The following is an 18,145-nucleotide window of genomic DNA, read 5'->3' on the forward strand; positions in this document are numbered from 1 at the left end:
GGCCTAAGCCACAGCCACAGCTACGCCAGATCCGAGCTATTTCTGGGATCTACACTGCAGCTCACAGCAAAGCTGGATCCTTATCCCACTGAGCAGGGCCATGGACTGAACCTGCAACCTCATGGACACTAGTCAGGTTTGTTACCTCTGAGACACAAGGGGAACTCTTTGTGTTAGTCTTTCTTTTAATTTGATCAATTGGCCTAACTGTAGCCCCAAGCAACTGCTGGTCAGGTACCTTAGTGTCATTTTCTCCCAGACTTTAAAAAAAAAAAAAAAAAAAAAGAGTTCCCATCATTGTGGTGCAGTGGAAACGAATCCAACCATGACGTTGCGGTTTGATCCCTGGCCTTGCTCAGTGGGTTAAGGATCTGGTGTGGCTGTGGCGTAGGGTGGCAGCTACAGCTCCTATTGGATCCCTTGCCTGGGAACCTCCATATGCCGCGGGTGTGGCCCTAAAAAGACAAAAAAAACCCAAACAAACAAACAAAAAAAACCCACCAAACCAAAAAACAAAACCAAACCAAAAAACAAAAACCTGGGGTAAATAGAGTGGACTTGTTTGGAGCTTTTCAGTGTTGGGGACCAACGGCCAGGGGGTGGGGTTGTCTCTGTGGTCTATCCAACCTTAATATTCTGCTAAAATCTTTTGTTTTAATCTCATTAACATCTGCTTTATTTATCTCATTTCTTTCTTTCTTTCTTTTTTTTTCCCCATTGCAGTTCCTGGGCCAGGGACTGAACCCACACCACAGCAGTGACCTGAGCCACAGTAGTGACAAATGACAATGCTAGATCCTTAACAGCTAGGCCAGCAGAGAATTTCTCATTTCCTAATGACCACCTAAAGACTTATCCATTTGGGACAATTTCCTTTAAATTTCCATCTTGCTGGAAAGGAGTCTCTAGACTTTTCCTTCGGTTTTAAAAATTTATTTCCTTGTTAATGAACCTAATTAACATTAATTACGTTCATGTTTTTATCAGTATCTGTAAGACCCACTGAGGGGAAGCAGAGACCACAAATAAGGTTTTCCAACTCCTTTTTTTTCCTTTAAAAAACTAAGTGAGTTCTGAAAGTTTCCGCTGCAGCACAGTGAGTTGAGAATACAACTGCAGTGGCCTGGGCTGCTGAGGAGGCACCATGGGTTTGATTCCCAGCCTGGCAACTTCCATATGCCATGGGTGTGGCCATGAAAACAGCAACAACAACAACATACACACACACACTCCCAAACCAAATCGAAACACAACTAAGTTCGTAGGTTAACTATTTTGCGTATGTGTGTATGTGTAACAGACATATATACACACATACACACTATTTTTTTCACCTTGTAATTTGGCTTTTTCAGTGGTAACAATAAAACAGCTTTTTATAATGAGAACTCTCAAAATTTACCAATTTAGAAGTCTTTCCAATTTAAAGGATCCAATGGCTATTAACAGGTAGTATGTTAATTATGACTCAAAACCACTAAGACGCAGGAAGCAGCCCCAGAAGAGAGTAAAAGGATGTAGCCTTCACAAATCTAGACAGTCTACTCCTAAAAAAAGTCTACGAAAATAAAGGTCTTTGTGGTATAGGCTGAAGCAAAAAGGTTAAGTTGACTAAAGTCCCTGAGAGTGGGCACAAACAAAAGACCACTCAGAATCTCGGTCTAAGTGACTCTCAAATGTACACCAGATATGTATGTACCCTTCTGGATGTCAGAGACGAACTTCTCAACACACACACCACACACGCAGGACTCTAAGACCAGGTAGAACATTCACATCTCAAGGACACGGGGAGAGAAATCTAAGTTCCCCCTAGATGGGCTTTTGTTTCTTTGCAAGGTCAGAAATCTGAACAGATGTTTTATCAAGCTGGCTTTCTGCAACCTAACTGCACATGAAATAAGAGATCCATGTTGGCCATTTTCAGGGCAAGAGTCCCTTTAATACTCATAATATATATACATATACATATATACACATATTTTGCTTTTTTGGGGCCACACTTGTGGCATAAGGAGGTTCCCAGGCTAGGGGTCAAATGGGAGCTACAGCTGCTGGCCTACACCATAGCCACAGCAACATCAGACCTGAGCTGCTTTTGTGACCTGCACCACAGCTCACAGCCATGCTAGATCCTTAACCTACTGATTGAGGCCAGGGATTGAACCTGCTACCTCGTGGTTCCTAGTCGGATTCATTTCCACTGCGCCCCACAACAGGAACCCCCCCATAATATTTTTATTTATTCATTTATTTATTTTCTTTTTAGGGCCACACCCGAGGCATAATGGAGGTTCCCAGGCTAGGGGTCAAATCGGAGCTGTACCTGCCAGCCTACACTGCAGCCACAGCCACACAGGATCCAAGCTGTGTTTGTGACTTACACCACAGCTCATGGCAACGCCAGATCCTTAACCCACTGAAGGAGGCCAGGAATCGAACCCACAACCTCCACAACCTCATGGTTCGTAGTCGGTATTCGTTTCCCCTGAGCCACAACCGGAACTCCTCCCTTTAATACCATAATACCCAATAAAGTAGTACTTGTCAGTTTAAGTATAGAAACCTGGCTAGGGTGTTAATTAGAGGCTGGCTTTCCGAAAAGATGTTAGGCCAGCTTCTCACCTAACCACCTAGTCCAGACTATTCAGAGTCTCTCAACTGAGCAACTCCCAGTATCTTTCAAATGGAGAGTCAAGCACCTATTAGCCACTGTCAAATAAAACTCAGGATCATCAACCAATAATTGGGAGACCCGAGAACCAGGAGAGACTCACCAAATGCATCTGGACTCTCCCAGGACACAGATGGGCACAAGAGGCCTCTGCTGGTCCCAAGGCTCCTGTTCCTCCTAGAGTTAAGGCGAAGGAGAAATTGCTCTAAGTCCCTTCTTTGGCAGCCAAAAAACTGTTGACTGAAAAAAATGCACAACCTAAAAGTTGAGAATTATGGTTTACTTGGAGCATTATTAAGCCCAGGATACAGTCTCTCAACTCTGACTGTTGCCAAAAGGTAAGAGAGGAGCCAGAATATTTAGAAGTTTTGCCCCCCCACCCCTGCAAAAAAAACCCAAAACACTAATAGATTACTGCTAATTAGAGAATAAACAGACATCTCAAGTTAATGTTTGTTTCTGTGTTTGGAAAGATGCAAGAGTTTCCTTGTGGCAGAGCAGGTTAAGGACCTGGTGTTGTCACTGCAGTGCCTCAGGTCGCTGCTGTGGTATGGGTTCCTTCCCTGGCCAGGGGCACCAAAACAAAATAAAACAAAAAACACACACATGAAAAAACCAAGCAAAAGTCCGGGCTTATGGCAGTCATTCCTTTGATATGTACCTTAACTATCCAGGGCCAGTATTGGGTTTCTTTATATCTTGAATCCCTTCAGGGTGCACACTTGGGGGTGACCTCAGATGGCTTGATGGCAGTAACATCCTTTGTTTACTGACATAGCAAGTGACATTTTTTTTTTGTCTTTTCTAGGGCCGCTTCCCACAGCATGTGGAGGTTCCCAGGCTAGGGGTCTAATCGGAGCTGCAGCCACCGGCCTATGCCACAGCCACAGCAACGCGGGATCGGAGCCGCGTCTACGACCTACACCACAGTTCACGGCAACGCCCGATCCTTAACCCACAGAGCAAGGCCAGGGATCGAACCGGCAGCCTCATGGTTCCTAGTTGGATTCGTTAACCACTGCGCCACGACGGGAACTCAAGTTATAATTTTTAATACACACACAGAATCACATCTCATACCACTATCAATGGCTTGCCATCATTGTGGAAATACCTGGTACATAATGAAGTCTCTCCTTCAGGGCTCTCAATCATTTCCCTAGTGATTTGAAAACCTATCCCAAGCTAGATGGAGTGCTCCACGATTCCCCCAGTCAAAACAGGATTAAAAACAAATCAAGAAACCAGCACCACTCCTAACGCTGCTGGGTCGAAACGTCACTTACCTGGGCTTCTGCATAAAATATGGCAGAGGTACTGAGGCCCCGGGGGCCTGGGGCCGCGAGGAGGACATAATGTGGGTGTCCGCAGCGCCGGCCGGCTGGGAACCGGAGCCCGGGTGTCAGCGGCTTCCGTGGCCATTGGCGGAGCCCTGCGACGCTGTGGAACTGAGTGGGTAAAAGAAGGATGGAGTCCTTTTACCGAGATAAGTCAATAGTTACGCTCCGCCCCAACCCTTCCAAGAAAAAGGCAGTCCGCTACCACAGGTGAGGACATTGCTACTCCTTGCGCTCAGACTGCGAGTGTGAAGGCATATAATCAGCGAGTCCTGCATTTCAGCTACCTCAGAGCCACCCAGTGGCCCAGAGTTTCAGGCTGAGGTTTCCTTGGAAGGGATGACGCCTGTTTCTGGGAACAGACCAGGAGACCCGGCTGCCGAGCCCGTAGGGTTGGGGACGTAACCCTACCGCGTCCTCCTGTGACCTGAGGTCAGGAGACGCAAGTCCCAGTGAAGTGTGGGCCCACTCATTCATGCACACAGCACGAGTCACCCCTGGCTCGAGTCACAGGGATAGGGTGGCATCAGAGCTCAGTCTCGGGGTGTCCTTACTTGACGCTGAGGCCGTAGCAAGCGCAGAAGCTCCCTGCGTCCGCACACCGACCCCATCGCCATCTCGCCGGAGAAAGGGCTTGCGTTTGCGCCTGCGCACTCAGAACCGCAGTCTCGCGAGAGGAGGCCCTTTTGGAAGTGGGCGTTAAGCCACACAGCCGGCAGGCTCAGGAGGTAAAGGAAACTGGAGCTTGGCGGCCATATTTGAAGAGGGTAAGAAGACAGAGCTGCTTTAACAAGATCTCGCAGAGAGTGTTCTCCCGAGATTGAAGTTCAGAGCCTTCTAACAGGCTTTCGTTAATGGCTGCGTGAGCCTGGGGACTTTTCCTTCGTCCTCTAAACTTGTGATTCTTCTGTGCTTTGTTAAGTTAAAAAGCATCCTCGCCACGTCAGGTCTTGGCTGTACTTGGAGTGGGTTTTTCCTGCCCAGTGATGTTCAATTCTTGTTGCTAGATAATATTGCAATCGCAGATAAAGTGAAATTTGAGAGTGGTCTGGAGTTTGACAGAAATTGAGGGAAATATATATCTCCCAGACAAAGCTTAAAAGGAGACGCCATACTTCCCTTTTCCTTTCCCCCTGTAGGGTCTGGTTGAGGAGAATCTTGTGACACTGAGGGCATAAATCTTTAAATCTTTTTTTCTTGTACTTACGGCTGCACCTGTGGTATACGAAATTCGTGGGCTAGGGGATGAATCAGACCTGCAGCTGCAGACCTATGGTACGGCTTGTGGCAACACAGGATCCTCAACCCGTTGAGTGAGGTCATTGATCAAACTTGCATCCTTATGGACACTATGTCAGGTTCTTAACTCACTAAACCACAAAGGGAACTCCAGAGGGGCAAGTCTTTAAAGATGCAAAGGTAACCTGCTGAAGGTGGTTGTATGGAAAGATAGAAGAACGCTGAGTACTTGATGAGTCACTGGGCTGCTGCAGCAAGCTTGGAACCACCTAACTCTAGATTTTGTTGTGTACCATAAATAAAGGTCTTTGTTGTCTAGACTCTTAAGTCTCTGTTGCTTGGGTTCTTGAAACTGAAATCATTTCTGGAGATATATGAGGTAAAGTCCCTTTCCTCTAAAGGGGGGAAAAAAGTACTGCTTAGAAAGATAGGAGTTGACTATGTGAGAAACCCTATAAAGCCTCTCAAACAACAGAGTGCTTTTGGAATAACAAAGTGTAGCTTTAGGAAAGATATGATAGCCCAAAATGCTTTCAATCATTGCTAGTTTAGGCTGATTATAAATGTACCTGACAGGAATGGTTTAAAAAAAAAAAAGGCAAAGGAATATGATACAGATTTAGTAGTAATTTGGGGGTATTACCTATCAGTCAAGTATGTTGGATACTATCATAAACGATAGTCTTTTTTTTTTTTTTGTCTTTTTGCTATTTCATTGGGCCGCTCCCGCGGCATATGGAGGTTCCCAGGCTAGGGGTCGAATTGGAGCTGTAGCCCCCGGCCTAGGCCAGAGCCACAGCAACGCGGAATCTGAGCCGCGTCTGCGACCTACACCACACCTCACGGCAACGCCGGATCATTAACCCACTGAGCAAGGCCAGGGATCGAACCTGCAACCTCATGGTTCCTAGTTGGATTCGTTAACCACTGCGCCACGACGGGAACTCCATAAACGATATTCTTAAAGTTAACTTTGAAAAATCAGGGAGTTCCCAATGTGGCTCTGTGGTAATGAACCCGACTAGTATCCATGCAGATGTGGGTTTGATCCCTGGCCTTGCTCAGTGGGCTAAGGATCGTGTTTCTGTGAGCTATAGTGTAGGTTGCAGACACGGCTCAGATCTGGTGTGTCTGTGGCTGGCAGCTGTAGTTCCGATTTGACCTCTAGCCTGGGAACTTCATATGCTGCAGGTGTGGCAAGCAAAAAAAATAAATAAAAAATAATTACTACAGTTAGAGGTGGTGACAGCTACAGTACTTTTGGCCAAATAAAACAAAACAAAACAACAAAAAACCAAACCAATGCCCCCCCAAAACCCCACAAAAACAACCCTAAAAACAACTTACAAAAAAGTAAAAAACTTACTTTGGTGCCCCAAGTAAATCATGCCTCCAAATTTTGCACCCCTGATAGTTTCTTCCTCTTGAATCTGGGTTGGCCTATGACTTGCTTTAGTCCTTAGAATGTGTTTTAGGACTATGCCTTAAGAAGACAATAGCTTCTGCTTGGGCATTTGGGGGAAGCCACTACTGTAATTTTGACTTGAAGACTTCCATGCTGTGAAAAGCCCAATTTGACCATATGGAGGAACACTGGGCCCTTGACTAACAGCTCCAGCTCAGCTCCCAGCCAGCAGTTCCCAACTCTTCAGTCATGTGAAGAAGGCTGTTTTGGAATTGATTCTTCAGCCTACTGGAGCTACTTTGGGTGACTCCATATGGAGAAGAAAAGGCTGTTTTCTCTGTCTGGCTTTGCCCAACATGAAAAATAGAAGCACACAAAATGACCTGGTTCCAAGCTACTAAGTTTTGGAGTACTTTGTTGTGTGGCAATAGATAACTTGAAATGTATTCTAGTGTTATTTGAGTAGGTATTTGTACTTGGGAAGCCAGCATTTCCTTATCAGTAGAGCTAACTGAGTTCTGCTTATATTAGTTTACACTAATTTCTGACTTATTTGTGTGTTTTTATTGCCTCTTCATGGGAATTGGTCCTCTTTTCCCCTTTAGATTGTACATTTCTAGAGGCAGAGAACAAGTCGCCTGTCTTTTGCACTTTTCTCTCCCCTCGTTAAGCTTGTTTTTAATGGAGTTCAGAATTCTGTGACATAGGAGTTCCTGTCTTGGCGCAGTGGAAACGAATCTGACTAGTATCCATGATGATGCCAGTTCGAACCCTGGCCTTGCTCAGTGGGTCAGGGATTCCGAATTGCTATGAGCTGTGGTGTCACAGGTGCACTTTGGATCCTGTGTTGCTGTGGCTGTGGTGTAGGCTGGCAGCCTTAGCTCTGATTCAGCTCCTAGCCTGGGAACTTCCATGTGATGTGGGTGTGGCCCTAAAAAGCAAACAAAAAGAAAAAAAAATCTGTGACAAATGTTTGGTCAAGTTGTTCATTAAAAAGTACTAATTTAAAAACTAATGACTTAAAACCGCCCCATATAAAACAAGTAGTCTACAAAATATACTCCTTTCTTCTGAAGGTTTTAAGATACATTGTTATCATTAACTACTTTTTTTTTGGTTTTTGTTTTGTCTTCTGTCTTTTCTAGGGCTGTACCCACAGCAAATGGAGGTTCCCAGGCTAGGGGTCCAATCGGAGCTGTAGCCACCAGCCTACACCACAGCCACAGCAATGCCAGACCTGAGCCGTGTCTGCAACCTACACCACAACTCACGGCAACACTGGATCCTTAACCCACTGAGCAAGGCCAGGGACAGAACCCGCTACCTCATGGTTCCTAGTCAGATTCATTAACCACTGAGCCATGTTGGGAACTCCATTAGTCTTTTACTATTAAACTTAAGCGGCCAATTGAGACAAATAGCTCTGGGACCATTCTTCCACCGCTGATTAAAATGGGTGGAAAGTATTGGGGATAACATTCTCTTGGCTTTCTGGGCACACTTGGTGTCCTTGCTAGCTCCAGCTGCCTTCTTGTCCCCTGCTTTGATGACACCCACAGCAACTGCCTGTCTCATGTCATGAACAGCAAAATGGCCCAGAGGGGGATAGTCAGAGAAGCTCTCAACACACATGGAATCATACCGGGAGCCATATCAATGATGGCAACCAGCATCACCAGATTTCAAGAATTTGGGGCCATCTTCCAGATTGCTCCCAGAATGACCATCAATCTCCTACTTTAGCTCAGCAGACTTGCAAGCAATGTGAGCTGTGTGAGAATTCAGCACATGTGTGTATCCAACACTGATTTGGTCTGGATAGTTCAAGATGATCACCTGAGTTTTGAAGCCAGCTGCTTCCATTGGTGAAGACTTTTTTTTTTTTTTTTGGTTTTTTGAGGGCCACACCCACGGTATATGGAAGTTCCCAGGCTAGAGGTTGAATTGGAGCTGTAGCCACAGGCCTATGCCACAGCAACACCAGAGCCTCGTCTGTGACCTCCACCACAGCTCACAGCAACGCCAGATCCTTAACTCACTGATCAAGGCCAGGGATAGAACCTATGTCCTCATGGTTACTAGTCAGATTTGTTTCCTCTTAGCCACGATGGGAACTCCCTTGTGTGTCATTTCTGCTGTCACCAGCCTCATTGCCACAATGAACATCTTTGACAGACACATTCATGATACTGAAAGCCACACTGTCCCCAGGAAAGGCTTCACTCAAAGCTTCATGGTGCATTTCCAACTTTACCTCATTTGTAACATTCACTGGAACAAAGGTGATCACCAAGCCAGGTTTTTGTTTTTTTCTTTTTAAGGCCACACCTGCAGCATATGGAAGCTCCCAGGCAAGGGTCAAATCAGAGCTGTAGCTGCCAGCTTATACCACAGCTGCAGCAATACCATATCTGAGATGTGTCTGCGACCTATACTGTAGCTTGTAGCAACACTGGATCCTTAAACCATTGAGCAAGGCCAGGGATTGAACCTGCATCTTCATGGATACTAGTTATTTATTTTTGTCTTTTTAGGGCTGCACCTGTGGCATATGGAAGTTCCCAGGCTAGGGGTCAAATTGGAGCTGCAGCTGTTGGCCACAACAACATGGGATCTGAGCTGTGTCTGTGACCTACACCACAGCTCACTGCAACACTGGATCCTTAATCCACTAAGCAAGGCAGGGATCAAAGCTGTGTTCTCATGGATGCTAGTAGGGTTCATTACCACTGAGCCACAATTGGAACTCCAATCATGCCAGGTTTGAGAACACCAGTTTCCACTTGATCCACAGAGACAGTACCAATACCACCAATTTTGTAGACATCCTGGAGGGGCAGACACAAGGACTTGTCAGTTGGACAAACTGGTAGCAGGATGCAATCCAGAGCTTCAAGCAGCAAGGTTCCACTAGCATTCCCATCTTTACAGGTGACTTTCTATCCTTTGAAGCAAGGCATGTTAGCATGTGTCTCCGGCATGTTGTCACCATTCTAACCAAAAATTGGTACAGATGCTACTGGGTCAGTTTATAGCAAATTTTCTTACTGTAGGTGCTGACCTCTTTAATGATTTCCTTGTATCTCTTCTGGCTGTAGGGTGGCTTAATGGAATCCATCTTGTTAGCACCGACAATTAGTTGTTTCACACCAGTAAGTTTATATTTTATGACTGTGAGTCTCTGTTTTGTAAGTAAGTTCACTTGTATAAGTGATGTTATGATATTTGTCTTTCTCTGACTTCGTTTAGTATAATAATCTCTAGGTCCATCCATATTGCTGCAAATGGTATAATTTCATTCTTTTTGATGGTTGAATAATATTCCATTGTGTATTTGTACCACATCTTCTGTTATCCATTCATCTATCAATGGACATTTAGTTTGCTTCCATGTCTTGGCTATTGTAAATTGTGCTGCTATAAACATTGGGATGCATGTACCTTTTTGAATTAAGAGTTTTCTTTTCCAGATATATGCCCAGGAGTGGGATTGATGGATCATATGGTAGCTCTATCCTTAGGATTTTAAGAAACTTCCATAGTGTTCTCCACAGTGGTTTCAGTGACAAACAGTATGTAAACAAATGGGTGTGGCAGTGTCGCAATAAAACTTTATGTACAGAATAGGTGGTGGGCTAGATACAGACCATTGGCTACAGTTTGCTGACCCCTGAATAGACAGTAACAGAAAAAAACTGGCAGTCTGAGACCAGTTAGGAGGAGAATATCACAATTACCCCTATCTGCAATGAAGTGGGCCTGAATTACACCAGGCCAATGTGATAGAAAGGGACAGATATTGGAGATATTTTAAGAGAAAAATGGAGATCAGTGGCTGTGGGACTTGAGGTCGAAAAAGACTAAAGATACTGAGGATTCTGAGCAGGAAAGTCAGGAAAATAGTGTCACTGACATACCTGGATAAATTAGTGCACTAGTCATTTTCTTGGTTGCTCTCAGATCCTTCTCTGTTCTTACCCTCCCTGTCTTCTATCACATGGAACTACATTTCCCTGCGTCTGGCTTCTGAAGAACTGGCAATGGTCACTGGCTGAAGAGTGTAGAAATAAACGAGAGAATCTAGGGAGTTTCTTAAAAAAAAGAATTTCTGGGTGGCTTCCCTGTTTTTTCTTTGACTTCATTGCCCTTCTGTTACCCATGTACCAATTCCCTATGGTAAAATTCCTCTGACATCTCTTTTCTGGCTGGACCCTAGCTAACATATCTCAGAAGTTGTGTCAGTTATTAGTTAATTGTTTTAGCTCCCCAATCTGACCTCTTTGTGATGCTGGGTGGGGGTGAGGCGCAGCAATAATCTACAAACTGCATTTCTGCTCCACCCTGGCTGCTTGTTCAAATCTGGCAGTAGAGGGCGCTAGAGGGAGACTGGAAGCTTAGAGAGGGGAAAGGGATTTGCTTATTCCCTCTGGGCTTCTTTTCTCATTGCATTTCATAGGAGCAGCATCCCAGACATGTATTGTTACCTCAGTAATTATTCTCTTAGCATTTGCTGAATCTGATTTTCAATTTTCCCCAACACTTGCAGAAGAATTTTTTTTTTTTTTTGTCTTTTTAGGGCTGCACCCAAGGCATATGGAGGTTCCCAGGCTAGGGGTCCATTTGGAGTTGTAGCCGCTGGCCTATGCCATAGCAATGCCAGATCCAAGCCTCATCTGTGACCTACACCACAGCTCACAGCAATGCCGGATCCTTAACCCACTCAGTGAGGCCAGGAATTGAACCTGTGTCTTCATGAATACTAGTCATATTTGTTTCCGCTGAGCCATGATGGGAATTCCAGAACTCGTCTTAAAGCACCTGCTCAGAGACACCAGCACCAGCTGTCTGGTGCTCCCTCCTCGGATCTCTGAATTCAGTTCTAGGATTCCCTTTGCTAAGCTTCAAAGTTCTACTAACACCAGCTCTTTCCCAGTTGTTTCCTCCCCGTGCGGGTAGTAGCTGCTTTCTGTGGTTGCTACTTCTGCCGTATTTTAAGAGTTCTCTTTTTGCCCTCTTGGTTAGAGAATTAACAATTTTAGACCTAACTTAACAACTCTATATCCAGTTCTCTCTGTGGAAATAACTGATGTGGTTTCTGCCTCTTGACTGGAACCTGACTGTTACAGAAGTGAAGCTGGGGAGTTCCCGTCGTGGTGCAGTGGTTAATGAATCCGACTAGGAACCATGAGGTTGCGGGTTTGGTCCCTGCCCTTGCTCAGTGGGTTAACGATCCGGCATTGCCGTGAGCTGTGGTGTAGGTCGCAGACGCAGCTCAGATCCTGCGTTGCTGTGGCTCTGGCATAGGCTGGCGGCTACAGCTCCGTGATTAGACCCCTAGCCTGGGAACCTCCATATGCTGCGGGAGCGGCCCAAGAAATGGCAAAAAGACAAAAAAAAAAAAAAAGTGAAGCTGGACTTCAGGGAAGGTGTCAGGTTTAGCTTTGGCTATCTGAATTTGCAAAGACAGTAGGATATTTAGGTAGGACTATCTTGTCCATGAATGGGAAAATGACACTAGAGTTTGTGGGAGAGATGGGAAACTGAAAAATGTTTGTCATTGTTGGTACTGACGTGAGGATGGAAACTGTAAGCCTCCTTGAATTCTCCCCGTGGGTGGAGCGGAGAGCCAAGGGCAGATGGAGGACAATGGTTTCACATGCACTCACGAAGAAAAAAGTAGCGAAATTAGAAAAAAAAAATCACAAACTTGAAAGTATAATGATAATTTTATGATTAAAGCACCTCTAAAATGGAGCTCATACCAAGGTTTTTGGGGGGTATAGCTAACTTCTTACTCAACTGGTGTTTCCAAGCCTGTCCCAATATTGGGGTTATTGCTACACATGAAAGCCTAAGTATCCCAGGGCTCTTACTGTTTCTCCAAGACCTTTGGGGAAAGCCACCAGGTCACATCAAAGCCCGTGACTTATTTTTCCTTTTTAATCTTTTGGTCCTGCCAATCTACTGCCAACACGATAGTGATACTGCAGAAGATTACAAAAATGATGAAAAATTCTTATTATCTAATGAACAGATGAGACTCTCCCTATTACTTGACAATTATTTTTTCAATGTCTTATCAGTTCATTCAAACATCCACTGTGTGGCTACTTTGTGTTGGGTGTCTGTTATGTGTGGAGTTTACTGCTCACACTTGTTCTAAGCCTTTTCTCTCCTTTGGTTCCCTCTGGCTGCCCCTCAAGTAGCTGTACCCACTTCTGTGTGTGTGTGTGTGTGTGTGTGTGTGTGTGTGTGTGTGTGTGTGTGTGTGTGTGTCTTTGTAGGGCCACACCCACGGCATATGGAGATTCCGGCTAGGGGTCTAATCTGAGCTGTAGCCGCCAGCCCACGCCAGAGCCACAGCAATTCGGGATCCTTAACCCACTGAGTGAGGCCAGGGATCGAAACCTCACCCTCATGGTTCCTAGTCAGATTCTTTTCCGTTGCGCCGTAACAGGAACTCTTACTCACTTCTCTTTTAACAGGGGTTCTTACCTCCCACTTTCCAGACAAAATTAAGAAAAGGTCATGTGACACTTCTGCCACAAAAAGATTTCCAAGACCATGTAAAATGATAGAAAAACTACAATAAAAAAAAAGAAATTAAGAATACTAATTTAGCATCTAAACTTATCATTCTTTTCAACTTGTTTTTCTTTGGGCCGGAAGGGATTTACTTAGAAGGCAGTGGTTACTGGAAACTTAAAAGGGGAATCCATTCATCCCAAGGAGTACAGGTTAGCACAGCCCTCCTGTCCTCATACAGAGCAGGAACCGGTGGGGGGGTTCCATTTCTGTCCTAATTAGAGACATCAAACCCTCACTTTGCTAATCTCTGGCTGCTTTTTCACCCCACAAAAGGATTGTTAGAGAGAGACAAGCATGGCAAAGAAAAAAAATAACCAACAGTGGGTGGGAAATACCAGAAGCCTCATTTACAACCATGAGCTTTAGAATGTACCTTAAGACAGAAATGGCACACCAAAAAGAACTTAAAGCAAAAGGGACAAATAGCGTCTGATTCTACTTATATGGGGTACCTAGAATAGCCAAAATCATAGAGATGGAAAGCAGAGTAATAGTTATTAGGGCCCAGAGGGAGGGGAAGATGGGAAATTACTGTTTAATGAGTACAGAGTTCAAGTATGGGGTGATGAAAAGTTCTGGAGATGGAGAGTGGTGATGGCTGCACAACAGTGTAGATGTACTTAATGGCACTGAACGTACAAGTAAAAACAGTTAAAGTGGCAATTTTATATTATGGATATTTTACCACATAAAAAAAAATCAAACACAGGGGAAAAAAAAAAAGCTACGTGAAATGAGCCTTTTAATTCACTCCAAAATAATTCTCTCTTTCTCCCCAACTCAGAAGAACTGAATTTCCACTTTTTAAGTTTGAACTATCCTTGTGTTCTCAGTCCTCTTTGTTTTCTCCCTTGGGGGTGCTACAACATCTAGAATCAAAGATTTTCTCCCTTAATTAACTGCTTTTTTGTCTAGCTTAAGCACCTTTAATTTCCTCTTCTCTCCTTTGCCTACAGACATAATCTTTTTTCCCTGTGCTGGAAAACACACGTACACATATACACAACCTTCCTTTGACCTTGATGCAATTCTTAGCCTATTTTTCTCATCCTTTTATTGCAAGTTTAGGAATGAAACTTCATTTTCTCAATGCACAGTCACTCCTAGTTCTGCTCTCTTGACCCGTGCTGTTCCTTCAGGCTCTGTCCTTGTCATTCGGACTGGTCACTGAAAGGCCATCCTGGCTTCCTATCTCAAAACATGGTGGGTTTTTCTTAGCCTTCATTCTCTTAGCTTTTCTGTGGTATTTGGCACTGTTTTTTAAAATTTTATGATTTTTATTTTTTCCATTATAGTTGAGGAATTTGACACTGTTGATCTCCACTCCGCCTTAACACTCTTTTCTCATTTTCATAGCACAACATATGACTTTCTTCTCATCTTTTTGCTCTAACCTCTTCAAATAGTTTGGATGACTAAATATTGGAACTTAATTTCCAATATCTGTTGCAATTTGAAGAGGGCATGCAAGAATTCTGGGTGTCACTAAAAGCTGATTGCTGCTCAAATAGGCTTTGTAAGATGCTGTCCAATGATGTTAAAATATCCTTCACTTGGAAGGTCTAGGTATTTGACTGTGTCCAAGGCTGGTTAAAGTAACCAATCTTTTAAGAGATAATGGTCCCTATGTAGTGTCTTCTCTGAACAGAGCTTGCCATTTCAATTCCCTTTTTTTTTTTTTTCCTCCACTGGATACAGGGGGTTTTATTGATGATGGTGGGAGTAGGAAAGGCCCCCAGGAGCCCTGTGGGGATGGGGTGGGGGCTTGAGTCAGTAAGTGCATGCATAGGGCCTGGGCACATGGAGTAGGTTAGGGTACATTTATCTTCCTAGGGTTCTTTGGCTACTTCTTTGGGGATGGGAGAGAGCATCTTAAGGCAGGAGCAATTGGAAGAGCTCCAGTCCGAGAGAAGGCACAACAGGCAGTAACATCTGTGTGGAAAGCTGGACCAACTGGTCAGTAGGGGAAAGTAGGGAGGGGGCACTGGGTTGGCTTCTTGGGGAGGGGGCTGACCTTGGCCTGCGTGAACTCTCAAGAATACCTGGTGTTCCCAGAGGGGCGGGGCCCAAGGCCCCTTTCCCAGTGGGTGTCCTTAAGGAGAAAAAGGTATTTGGGGAGCCCCCTAGCAAGGGGTGCCAGAATTAGTCCTTAAGGCACAGCTGGGGGAAGACAAGGCACCAAGGCATAACTGGTAGGGGGGCAGGGCAACTCCAAGCTGAGGGCCAGGGTCACCCGAGGACGCAGGACTGCCCACCCTTGATGGGTAGGCTTTAGTACCGCCTGGACAGCCTTTGCAAACCCTTGCTTGACACCCTTCTGCTGCAGAGCTGAGCACTGGAGTAGTGTACAGAAGAAATCTGCATGGCCAGCGTGGCCTTGTTGCAGTGTGATGGACGCCTGACCCTGCTTCTAGAGACACCGTAGGGTGTCAGGCTTGGCTCTCAGGCCCTTTTTGGTGCCCACTTCTGGATGCCACTTGTGCCACACATTCTCATAGGAGGGCAGACTGGCAATGGAGAAACATGACAAAGACGCTGGTCTGAGGAGTGTGCAGAGGTTGTCATACTCCTCCTGGCCCTCTATGTCCCACAGGTCCCAGTTCACAGGATGCCCCTCCACTGCACTCTGTGTACTGTATTGTTGACCACTGTGGGGAGGTGCTCCTTGGGGGAAGGCGCTGTTTGTGTAGCAGATGAGCAGGCACATCATCTTGCCTACAGCACCATCGCCCACCGCCACACACCTGTGGCTTTGCATCATGTGTGTGGCTGTTGCAGTGGTGGCTATGCCTCCTTCCTCTTCTGGCCTGGTTCCCTTCCAGCCTCTGCTCAGGGGGTGCCAGAGGTGGGGGTTGGGGGGAGCTGAGGGCAGTGGCCCCAATCCCCTTTCTTTTCCAAAATTTCAACCTTTCAGTTACTAATTTCTCCACTACATTAATTCCATTATTGAGGCCATGGTCAAGTTCTGTCTTCTGACCTTTACTTTGTATTTCCTGAGGGTATGTGTTGACTTTATTTGTCAAGTTTTTAGAGTTCTGAAGGTGTTTGCTGTCACCTCACAGTGTTCTATGTAAGAAAAAAGCTCCAGTTTGACAGGCTTTTCTCTCTTAAATGTAGGAGTTATTTAACATAATCTAGATTTTGAAAAGTAGAATGCTTATTGGAAATTTTATGTTTGTAATTCAAGATGCGAAAATAGAGCTTGCTGTCTGAGAGGAATTGTCTCTTCAAAGTGAGTACTTGAAAAACGTCCTCATCTTACTGAGACTGCATAAGAATAAGAAAAAAATCTGTTCTTATAAACGAGATAGTTCTGTATTATGCTAAGTTATAGGTGAACTTCTAGTTTTTACTTTTGTTAGTTGATACTTATCGTGGAGACTTAGGCCAAACGGAAAGAAAACTGAGCATTGTGAGTTGATGGAAAAAGGAGCCTCTACAACAAAGAAAAGAAGGCTGAAGTTGTTTCTCTATGAACTTTAACTATAATTTATCCCTGATTTCAATCATGGCAGATTTTACTAGAGCTTTAAAACTCATCCTTGCTGCTGTCATTTACTTTGTGTTAACCACTCATTGCTGAAACTTAAAGATTCAAACTAGAGAGATTTCTCTTCTTAAGGTTCAGAGCCCTTCTCTAATTTTCCCTTTTTTCTTCTCTTATGTTGTACTGCCTTTTCCCTACACATTTGTTGCAGCTGAGTTGTACAGTTCAAATTCACAGTCTATTTTTTATTTCCATGTGAGGGAATTTCAGAGTATAAGGTCACTTGGCTAATAATAACTAAGTCAGGTCAAGAATTTATCCTCCAATTCCTATTAGCAAAATTGGGATCAATTAGAACCTCAAAATTCATAATAATAGAAATATAATAATACACTAACTTAAGAATCTGCGAATCCATACCCATGTACACAAAAGAATGAATAAATATGTAAAAGATAAAGAAGGGAAAATCTCCTTCCAGCAGAATGCCAACTAATGAATGTAATAAAGGAGGAAAGAAGGAATGATGGAATTAGAAAATCACCATTTGGCAACCACCACGTTAATAATTGTTTTAGGCAAAAATCATCAATAGAAGCCAACATTTGTGGAGGAGTTTGCTAAGGAACATGACACACGGTCTCAAACTATCTCCTCCAAGATTTATCTAGTGATTACAAAGGGAAAGATAGACCCTGGTAGACACTGCCTTAATCAAATAACCAAAGTTAATATTGCCAATGAGACCAAGTAGCATCTTCTCCCTCTGATGTGATGCACTGATATGTTGGCATTCCTGATCCAAATGCATAAACTCAGTCTAATCATGCAGAGACATCAAAATAATCTCAGTTGAGGGACTGCCTACAAATAACTGGGATGTAGTCTTCAAAAAAGTTCAGGTCATGAAAAACTGATTAACTGTTCCAGATTAAAGGAGACTAAGGAGACATGACAGCTAAATGTAACATGCAATCCTGGAATTGGAGACTGTATTTAAAAAGGAAGGACATTGTTGAACAATTGATGTACTTTTACTATGGACTGTAGATTACAGAATGGTATCATACTGATGTTAAATTTTCTGATTTTGATAATTTTATTATAATTATATAAGACAGTGTCCTTGTTCATAGGAAATGCACATTGAAATATTTAGGGGCAAATAGCTATGATGTTTGCAACATAATTTCAAATGGTTCAAAAAAGCAAATACACATACACAGAAAGAATAATAAAGCAAATGGGGCAAAATGTAAACACTTGGTGAATCTGGGAAAGAGTATATTGAAGTGTTTTCTATGATTCTTGCAACTTTCCTGTAAACTTAAAATTATATCAAAATAAAAAGTTACCAAATAAACCCAATTCTGACTTTTGGGAGTTAGTTTTTTAAAGGTAAAATCTTTTTTTTT

General features: G+C 44.0%; 1 protein-coding gene and 2 pseudogenes across 2 annotated transcripts in view; all 3 read right to left on the reverse strand.

Annotated features, from left to right (window-relative positions):
* The window catches only part of OXA1L (OXA1L mitochondrial inner membrane protein), a 29,901-nt gene extending 25,182 nt beyond the window's left edge, over window positions 1-4,719 (reverse strand). The window contains exons 1-3 of one of the 2 annotated variants that reach the window (XM_047796014.1): window positions 4,566-4,701; window positions 3,961-4,122; window positions 2,778-2,851 (exon numbers count right to left, since the gene is read on the reverse strand). In XM_047796014.1, coding sequence (XP_047651970.1) covers window positions 2,778-2,851; window positions 3,961-4,096 — 210 coding nt within the window. In that variant the 5' untranslated portion in view covers window positions 4,097-4,122; window positions 4,566-4,701. Of the gene's footprint in view, window positions 1-2,777; window positions 2,852-3,960; window positions 4,123-4,565 lie in introns of both variants that reach the window. The other variant, XM_047796013.1, reaches the window with a different exon arrangement.
* Window positions 4,720-5,107: 388 nt separating this feature from the next.
* On the reverse strand, window positions 5,108-9,821 carry LOC125136648 (elongation factor 1-alpha 1-like; annotated as a pseudogene).
* Window positions 9,822-15,472: 5,651 nt separating this feature from the next.
* On the reverse strand, window positions 15,473-16,001 carry LOC125136649 (rho-related GTP-binding protein RhoG-like; annotated as a pseudogene).
* Between the last annotated feature and the right edge of the window lie 2,144 nt (window positions 16,002-18,145).

Source organism: Phacochoerus africanus, chromosome 9 (genome assembly GCF_016906955.1).
Source record: "Phacochoerus africanus isolate WHEZ1 chromosome 9, ROS_Pafr_v1, whole genome shotgun sequence".
NCBI lineage: Eukaryota > Metazoa > Chordata > Mammalia > Artiodactyla > Suidae > Phacochoerus > Phacochoerus africanus.